The sequence below is a fragment of the Budorcas taxicolor genome, chromosome X (assembly GCF_023091745.1).
Source record: "Budorcas taxicolor isolate Tak-1 chromosome X, Takin1.1, whole genome shotgun sequence".
In the NCBI taxonomy this organism is placed as follows: Eukaryota; Metazoa; Chordata; class Mammalia; order Artiodactyla; family Bovidae; genus Budorcas; species Budorcas taxicolor.
Window position 1 is genome coordinate 73,726,455 of NC_068935.1, and position 10,535 is coordinate 73,736,989.

Consider the following 10,535-nt stretch of genomic DNA (forward strand, 5'->3'; position numbering starts at 1 on the left):
TTTATCTATACTTTCTCAAATGGATTAGTACACAAAGTTCATCAACTAATAGGCATGGTTATACTGATTACAGCTGAGAAAAGCCCACATAAATTTAGTATTAGGTACATATTTGTACATATTTAGTACAAATTTTTTAGCTTCATATTTGGTAATTAATACATATTTGATAGGGCTTCCCTGATGGATCAGTGGCAGAGAATCTGCCTGCCACTGTAGGAGATCCCCTGGAGAAAGAAATGGCAACCCACTCTAGTATTCTTGCCTGGAGAATCCCATGGACAGAGAAGTCTGGCATTCTACGATCCTCGAGGTTGCAAAAGAGTCAGACACAACTTAATGACTAAACAAACACAACAACATATTTGATAATTTCTCAAACTCTGAATTTAGTTCTCCTTATAGGAGTAAAATAAAGTGTTGTCGGTAATACATAACGAGGCCGAGTAGTCATGAAAGCTCAAGCTTTGAGGATTTTTTCCTTTCCAGTTGTGAAGTTCAGTTGCTTTAATCCATCCACACATGAGTCCAAGCACTGTTATGAAATGGTTTTCACTGTAAAACTAACTGGAACATATTGCAATTAAACATGATTTAGATAACAATACCTTGCTCTCTTTATATATATTTAAGCCCCATTTTCCTCAAATATAGAAAGATTAAGAACATGGAATAAAGATGCTACATTCCTACTAAGTTTCTGTTTTTCTTTCCTAAGTCAGTTTCCATCCTACTTTCCTCACACACTTTTGTGATCTTAAAATTATTAATGACTGTGAGGATTCTTCCAAATGTATGATACATCATGTAAATACAGTGCAAGAGATTATATCAGTAGGGATTCAACCAGAGTAATAAAAGTTGTAATCTTCAGTTCAGTTGCTCAGTCATGTCCATCTCTTTCTGACCCCATGGACTGCAGCACGCCAGGGTTCCCTATCCATCACCAACTGACAGAGCTTATTCAAACTCATGTCCATTGAGTCAGTGATGCCATCCAACCATTTCATCCTCTGTTGCCCCCTTCTCCTCCTGCCTTCAATCTTTCCCAGCATCAAGGTCTTTTCCAAGAGTCAGTTCTTCACATCAGGTGGTGAAACTATTGGAGCTTCAGCTTCAGAATCAGTCCCTGCAATGAATACTCAGGACTGACTTCCTTTAGGATTGACAGGCTGGATCTCCTTGCAGTCCAAGGGACTATTAAGAGTCTTTGACAACACCACAGTTCAAAAGCATCAATTCTTCGGTGTTCAGCTTTCTTTACAGTTCAACTCTCATATCCATACATGACTACTGGAAAAACCATAGCTTTGACTAGATGGACTTCTGTTGGCAAAGTAATGTCTCTGCTTTCTAATATGCTGTTTAGGTTGGTCATTGATTTTCTTCAAGGAGCAAGCGTCTTTTAATTAATGGCTGCAGTCACCATCTGCAGTGATTTTGGAGCCCAAGAAAATAAAATCTGTCACTGTTTCCATTGTTTCCCCCATCTACTTGACGTGAAGTGATGGAACTGGATACCATGATCTTAGTTTTCTGAATGTTGAGCTTTAAGCCAACTTTTTCACTCTCCTCTTTCACTTTCATCAAGAGGCTCTTTAGTTCTTCACTTTCTGTCATAAAGGTGGTGTCATCTGCATATCTGAGGTTATTGATATTTCTCCTGGCAATCTTGATTCCAGCTTGTGCTTCCTCCAGCCCAGCATTTCACATGATGTACTCTGCATATAAGTTAAATAAGCAGGGTGACAATATACAGCCTTGACGTACTCTTTTCCTGATTTGGAACTAGTCTATTGTTCCATGTCCAGTTCTAACTGTTGCTTCTTGACCTGCATAGATTTCTCAGGAGACAGGTCAAGTGGTCTGGTATTCCCATCTCTTTAAGAATTTTCCACAGTTTGTTGTGATCCACATAGTCAAAGGCTTTGGCATAGTCAATAAAGCATAAGTAGATGTTTTTTCTGGAGTTCTCTTGCTTTTTTGATGATCCAATGGATGTTGCCAATTTGATCTCTGGTTCCTCTGCCTTCTCTAAATCTGGCTTGAACATTTGGAAGCTCATGGTTCACATACTGTTGAAGCTTGGCTTGAAGAATTATGAGAATTACTTTGCTAGCATGTGAGATGAGTGCTCTTGTGTGGTAGTTTGAACATTTCTTTGGCATTACCTTTCTTTGGGACTGGAATGAAAACTGATCTTTTTCCAGCCCTGTGGCCACTGCTGAGTTTCCAAATTTCCTGGCATTTTGAGTGCAGCACTTTCACAGCATCATCTTTCAGGATTTGAAATAGCTCAACTGGAATTCCATCACCTCCACTAACTTTGTTTGTAGTGATGCTTTCCAAGGCCCACTTGATTTTACATTCCAGGATGTCTGGCTCTAGATGAGTGATCACACCATCATGATTATCTTGGTCATGAAGATCTTTTTTGTACAGTTCTTCTGTGTATTCTTGCCACCTCTTCTTAATATCTTCTGCTTCTATTAGGTCCATACCATTTCTGTCCTTTATCCAGCCCATCTTTGCATGAAATATTCCCTTGGTATCTCTCATTTTCTTGACGAGATCTCTAGTCTTTCCCATTCTGTTCTTTTCCTCTATTTCTTTGCATTGATCGCTGAAGAAGGCTTTCGTATCTCTTCTTGCTATTCTTTGGAACTCTGCATTCGGATGCTTATATCTTTCCTTTTCTCCTTTGCTTTTCACTTCTCTTCTTTTCACAGTTATTTGTAAGGCCTCCCCAGACAGCCATTTTGCTTTTTTGCATTTCTTTTCCATGGAGATGGTCTTGATCCCTGTCTCCTGTACAATGTCACGAACCTCTGTCCATAGTTCATCAGGCACTCTGTCTATCACATCTAGTCCCTTAAATCTATTTCTCACTTCCAATGTATAATCATAAGGGATTTGATTTAGGTCATACCTGAAAGCAGTTTTCCCTACTTTCTTCAATTTAAGTCTGAATTTGGCAATAAGAAGTTCATGAACTAAGCCACAGTCATCTCCTGGTCTTGTTTTTGCTGACTGTATAGAGCGTCTCCATCTTTGGCTGCAAAGAATATAATCAATCTGATTTCGGTGTTGACCATCTGGTGATGTCCATGTGTACAGTCTTCTCCTGTGTTGTAGGAAGAGGGTGTTTGCTATGACCAGTGCATTTTCTTGGCAAAACTCTATTAGTCTTTGCCCTGTTTCATTCCATATTCCTAGGCCAAATTTGCCTGTTACTCCAGGTGTTTCTTGACTTCTTACTTTTGCATTCCAGTCCCCTATCATGAAAAGGACATCTTTTTTGGGTGTTAGTTCTAAAAGGTCTTGTAGGTCTTCATAGAACCATTCAACTTCAGCTTCTTCAGCATTACTCGTTGGGGCATAGACTTGGATTACGGTGATATTGAATGGTTTGCCTTGGAAACGAACAGAGATCATTCTGTCATTTTTGAGATTGCATCCAAGTACTGCATTTCAGACTCTTTTGTTGACCATGATGACCACTCCATTTCTTCTGAGGGATTCCTGCCCGCAGTAGTAGATATAATGGTCATCTGAGTTAAATTCACCCATTCCAGTCCATTTTAGTTCGCTGATTCCTAGAATGTTGACGTTCACGCTTGCCATCTCTTGTTTGACCACTTCCAATTTGCCTTGATTCATGGACCTGACATTCCAGGTTCCTATGCAATATTGCTCTTTATAGCATCGGACCTTGCTTCTATTACCAGTCACATCCACAGCTGGGTATTGTTTTTGCTTTGGCTCCATCCTTTCATTCTTTCTAGAGTTATTTCTCCACTGATCTCCTGTAGCATATTTGGCACCTACTGACCTGGGGAGTACCTCTTTCAGTATCCTATCATTTTGCCTTTTCATACTGTTCATGGGGTTCTCAAGGCAAGAATACTGAAGTGGTTTGCCATTCCCTTCTCCAGTGGACCACATTCTGTCAGACCTCTCCACCATGACCCGCCTGTCTTGGGTGGCCTCACGGGCATGGCTTAGTTTCATTGAGTTAGACAAGGCTGTGTTCCTAGTGTGATTAGATTGACTAGTTTTCTGTGAGTATGGTTTCAGTGTGTCTGCCCTCTGATGCCCTCTTGCAACACCTACCATCTTACTTGGGTATCTCTTACCCTGGACATGGGGTATCTCTTCACGGCTGCTCCAGCAAAGCGCAGCCACTGCTTCTTACCTTGGAAGAAGGGTATCTCCTCACTGCCACCCCTCCTGACCTTTAACGTGGAATAGCTCCTCTAGGCCCTCCTGTGCCCGTACAGCCACCGCTCCTTTGTCGTGGGGTTGCTCCTCCCAGCTGCCGCCCCTGGTGACCATATAGAACTGTATGAGAGATTTCAACGTTTTCAAGACCACTTGGGGAAAGTGGAACCATCTAAGCTGAAATTCTCTTTTTCTAGCACCTAAATTGCACCAGTTGAATAACAATACTTGTGAGGTCAAATGGGAATCTTTGAAGCCAATAAATGGAGATTCCATAGTTTACAGTCTTCAGCTCATCAGTGGAAGAGGAACTGACCTGGTAAATTCTTATAAATTTTGTCTTTGTAATTTATAGATTTACATCCTTCTGGAGACTGAGCTCTTGTCAAAGAGTACAATATTCTTTTATGATGTTGAAAGTAACTAAATCTTATCCAAAAATCCTATCTGGTCCTAAATATTTATGTACATTCTCCTTACTTGGTAACAATTTGTTTATGTATTTAACTTAATATTATTGGATGTAGTTATTTTTAGATTCCACTGACCATAAGCCCAAGCCATTTCAAACCAACTGCAATTTAAAGTTTAACAGTTACAAGTCTTTGTTATTTGTTACATTGAAGAAAATTACACCTAAATAGTACTGGGTTCTCAAGATATTAGAGACTGTAACAGTAAACTTTTATTTTGTTGTGAACATATTCATGCAATGTTTCCTGTTGTCAAAAACTTTTTGTTTTTGGTAAGAAAATATAATTTTAATTTTGAGTCTTTTTCATTTAGATTTACAAAGGACCAAACACATCGTTCTCCTTTTCCAACTTTCTCACAAATTCACATTACCGCTTCAAAGTCTGCGCTGGACGTCAATATCAGAATTCTGCTGGGATACAAGAGCTCTGGGGACAATGTAGCCCAAGTGCTCTTTTCTCAACCTATAAGCAACAGCCAGGGCCTGGCAAAGATGTTAGAGGAAGGCAGGGAAGCAGCCCTAGTGAAGTGAAACATGAAAAGCCCAAGATAGAGATGAGTGATGATACCTTTGTTCTGATCCTTGTGATAGGATTTGCACTAATTGCCATTCAATGTGCTACTATGATTCAGTACCTCCTTATCAACTAATCTATTTTTACACATTTTCTACTTTTTTAGAAAGTTCTAAAACAAATTACATCTAATATAGAAATTGCTAGATGCATCTCAGTTCTTAAAAGTAAATCTTATTGGGTAGAAATCCTTATGAACTTTTCTCTGACATCAAAAGAACTGCCTTCAAGAAATTCATTTTTAATTAAAAAAAAAAGAGAAATTCATTGTGGCAGTAGAAGAGACTTTTTTAGAAAACAAGTATACTTTAAATTTGAGAATTTTAGCAACACTCCACTATTATGTAAAATGACCTAAAACCTCTCTTGAAAACTATTCCGTCTTAATTTTTCAAATGAATATTTTGCAAAGTTTTAAGAGTTATGAGAGCATAAAAGCATTTCAGAATTTTATACAGAACCAAGTTGTAAAAATCAATTCTACATGTCAACTTACATTCATATGAAATAATAAAAAGTATCTACCAACTTTATGTACTGTACTGTAATTTTTTCAAGGTAAGATACTCAGCTGTTTGGCTTGTGCTCTGATAATTACTTTGATAGTGGGAAAGTAGTAATTTACAGCACTTTGGGAGTAGAAGTAGGGAAGTAGGAAGCCATTTTATACCATTCTAAGCTCTTTCAAATATACCCAGTGCTGATTATTCTGTAACTGGAATAATTAAACATGATACATATGATTATTCATATTTTACATGGAATATTTAAATGATTTATTCTCAAAATTGATGCATTCATATTTATTTCTAGTTATAAATGAAGCATCTCTCTCTATTCTCACAATCTTTCAGGAGCTGTTTTGGCCATCTTGCAAAGGAGATGCCACCCTCTCCAAAGAATATTTCTTACCTTTATTGAAAATGTTTAAACATTATCTCTATTTCAGTTTGCTCTTTGTGTTTCAAAAATGAAAATCATAAGCTGGCCCATTTTCACATCAGCTAACTTTGGCATACCCATTTCACTGATATGTGGTATGTTACAGAAAATTTATTTAGGTGGTTGCTGTTCAATTTAGAGCTTGATGTATTGTTTAAATATGAAAAACATAAAACAGTTTTCTTCAAAAGTAAATTGTGATACAATATTAATCCACATTCTAAAAGAATATTACCTTCATATTTTAACTTTAAAGAATACTAAAAATTAAAATTTTAATGTAGTAACTTGTTATATATACCACAGAAATAATATTTAAAGCCTATTTTAAAAATATATCTTATCAGTCTTTCTTCGCCTACAAGCAAACATTTCCTTAAAGTTTTACCTAGTGGAAAATATTTTAAAGGTGTATTTAAAATCTTACCTATATAGTAATTTGCTTTTAATGGAAAATGGAAAATTCTCTCAATTTAGAATACCTTGTGAGATTGATTTCTTGAGAAATCTGTATGCAGGTCAGGAAGCAACAGTTAGAACTGGACATGGAACAACAGACTGGTTCCAAATAGGAAAAGGAGTACATCAAGGCTGTATATTGTCACCCTGCTTATTTAACTTTTATGCAGAGTACATCATGAGAAACGCGGGACTGGAAGAAACACAAGCTGGAATCAAGATTGCCAGGAGAAATATCAATAACCTCAGATATGCAGATGACACCGCCCTTATGGCAGAAAGTGAAGAGGAGCTAAAAAGCCTCTTGATGAAAGGGAAAGTGGAGAGTGAAAAAGTTGGCTTAAAGCTCAACATTCAGAAAACGAAGATCATGGCATCTGGTCCCATCACTTCATGGGAAATAGATGGGGAAACAGTAGAAACAGTGTCAGACTTTATTTTTTGGGGGTCTCCAAAATCACTGCAGATGGTGACTGCAGCCATGAAATTAAAAGATGCTTACTCCTTGGAAGAAAAGTTATGACCAACCTAGATAGCATATTCAAAAGCAGAGACATTACTTTGCCGACTAAGGTCCATCTAGTCAAGGTTTTTCCAGTAGTCATGTATGGATGTGAGAGTTGGACTGTGAAGAAGGCTGAGAGCCGAAGAATTGATGCTTTTGAACTGTGGTGTTGGAGAAGACTCGTGAGAGTCCCTTGGACTGCAAAGAGATCCAACCAGTCCATTCTGAAGGAGATCAGCCCTGGGATTTCTTTGGAAGGAATGATGTTAAAGCTGAAACTCCAGTACTTTGGCCACCTCATGCCAAGAGTTGACTCATTGGAAAAGACTTTGATGTTGAAAGGGATTGGGGGCAGGAGGAGAAGGGGACGACCGAGGATGAGATGGCTGGATGGCATCATTGACTCGATGGACGTGAATCTGAGTGAACTCCGGGAGTTGGTGATGGACAGGGAGGCCTGGCGTGCTGCAATTCATGGGGTCGCAAAGAGTCAGACACGACTGAGTGACTGAACTGAACTGAACTGAACTGAACTGTGAGATTGATAATTAAACTGAATACACTTTAATTAAACTGAATACACTTTTTACTGCTAAAAGTAAATGTTTTGCAGCTTGTATATTCCATATACCTACGTTCATCAAACTAATGTAGAACCTAAAATTTACACTTATTAAAGTATTACTATCATAAGAAAAATTTTAAATACCAATAAAAAATAACAAAATTATTCCCCTGCTATTTTTGAAATGGGACTTGTACAAGTTTATTTATTTGGAATAATTATCCCCTTGATATTACATATTTATCTCCTCCCAAAGAAACTAGAAAAATTAAAACCAATTCAAGATGTCTTTTTAAAAATTTATTTATTTTTATTGAAGGATAATTGCTTTACAATATTCTGTTGGTTTCTGCTATAAATCAACATCAATCAGCCATAGGTATAAATATGTCCCCTCCCTCTTGAACCTCCTCCCACCTCCCACCCACCTGACCCCTCAAGGTTGTCACAGAGCACTGGACTTGGGCTCCCTGCATCATACAGCAAAATCCCACTGGATATCTAATTTTACATGTGGTAATGTATATTGTTCAATGCTACTCTCTCAAGTCTTCCCACCCTCTCCTTTCCACCTTGTGTCCACAACTCTGTTCTCTTTCTCTGCATCTCCATTGCTGCCCTTCAGATAGGTTCATCAGTACCATCTTTCTAGAGTCCATATATATCTAGATGTCTTTAACTGGCTGTTACAACATTGTTTTATAAATCTTGTTTCTGACTTCTTTCTAATTCTAGGGCATTGTATATTCTGAATATCAGAAGAATAAGGTTCTAGTCTCATCTCTGCTACTAAAAAATTGTATGACCTCAAGAAAACCCACAAAAATAAACTCAAATGGATTAAAGACTTAAATGTAGGGCCAGAAACTATAAAACTCTTAGAGGAAAACATAGGCAGAACACTCTTTAACATAAATGGCAGCAAGATCCTCTTTAACCTACCTCCTAGAGTAATGGAAAACAAAAACAAATGAAAACTAATTAAATTTAAAAGCTTTGCATAGCAAAGGAAACTATAAACAAGGTGAAAAGACAATAATCAAAATAGGATAAAATATTTGGAAATAAAGCAACTGACAGTGGATTAATCTGCAAAATACACAAGCAGCTCATGCAGCTTAATATAAAAAAAGAACAACTCAATAAAAAAGAGGGCAGAAGACCTAAACAGACATTTCTCCAAAGAAGACATGCTGATGGCTAATAAACACATGAAAAAGTGCTCAGCATCACTCATTATTAGAGAAATACAGATAAAAACTACAATGAGGTATCACCTCACACAGGTCAGAATGACCATCATCAAAATATCTACAAACCATAAATGCTGGAGAGGATGTGGAGAAAAGGGAACCCTCTTACATTGTTGGTGGGAATGTAAAGTGATAAAACCACTATGGAGATTCCTTTAAAAACTAGGATATTGATGTATGGCAGAAGCCAACACAATATTATAAAGCAACTGTCCTCCAATTTCAAAAAAAATTTTTAAATGGGAATAAAGCTACCATATGACCAGCAATCCCACTCCTTGGCATATACCCTGAGAAAACCATAATTCAAAAAGACACATACATCCCAATGGGTCTATTTGACACACTCTAATACTTAGGCCCTAATGCAAACAACTGACTCCTTGGAAAAGACCCTGATGCTGGGAAAGATTGAAGGCAGGAGGAGAAGGGGACAATAGAGGATGAGATGGTTGGATGGCATCACCAAGTAGATGGACATGAGTTTAAGCAAGCTCCGGGAGTTGGTGGTGGACAGAGAAGCGTGGTGTGCTCCAGTCCATGGGGTCACAAAGAGTCGGACACGACTGAGTGACTGAACTGAGCTGATCCCAATGTTCACTGCATCACTATTTACAATAGCCAGGACATGGAAGCAACCTAGATGTCCATCGTCAGATGAATGGATAAAGACGTTATGGTACATATATACAATGGAATATTACTCAGCCATAAAAAGGAATGAATTTCAATCAGTTGAACTGAGGTGGATGAACCTAGAACCTGTTATAGAGTGAAGTAAGTCAGAAAGAGAAAAACAAATATTGTATATTAATGCATATATATGGAATCTAGAGTAGTGGTACTGATTAACTTATTTGCATGGCAGGAATAGAATCGCAGACATAGAGAATGGACTTGTGGATACAGTAGGGGAACGAGAGGGTGGGATAAATTGAGAGAGTAGCACTGACATACATACACTACCATGTGTAAAATAGATAACTAGTAAGAAGATTCTGTATAAAACGGGGAGCTCAGCTTGGTACTCTGTGATGACCTAGAGGGGTGGGATGCGGAGTTGGGAGGAAGACTCAAGAGGGAGGGGATATATGTATACTTAAACCTGATTTGCACAGTTGTATAGCAGAAACCAACATAACATTGTAAAGCAATTATCCTCCAATTAAATTTTTTTAAAGAATGGAATAACAACAAGATCCTACTGTATAGCACAGGGAACTATATTCAATATCCTCTGATAAACCATAATGGAAAAGAATATGAAAAAGTATGCATATGTATGTGTATAACTAAGTCACTTTGCTGTACAGCGGTAAATAACACAACAATGTAATTCAACTATGTATGCATGCTAAGTCACTTCAGTCATGTCCGACTCTTTGTGATCCAGTGGAACTATAATCAATTTTTTTTTAAGTTTTTTGATGTGGGCCATTTTTAAAGTCTTTATTGAATTTGTTACAACACTGCTTCTGTTTTGTGTTTTGGTGTTTTGGCCACAAGGCATGTGGTATCTTAGTTCCCTAACCAAGGGTCGA

General features: G+C 37.8%; 1 protein-coding gene across 1 annotated transcript in view; it reads left to right on the forward strand.

Moving 5' to 3' along the window:
- Positions 1-5,346, forward strand: part of LOC128069525 (fibronectin type III domain containing protein 3C1-like) — a 58,587-nt gene extending 53,241 nt beyond the window's left edge. The window contains exons 25-26 of the mRNA XM_052662688.1: positions 4,419-4,540; positions 5,008-5,346. Coding sequence (XP_052518648.1) covers positions 4,419-4,540; positions 5,008-5,346 — 461 coding nt within the window. The remainder of the gene's footprint in view (positions 1-4,418; positions 4,541-5,007) is intronic.
- The last annotated feature ends 5,189 nt before the right edge of the window (positions 5,347-10,535 follow it).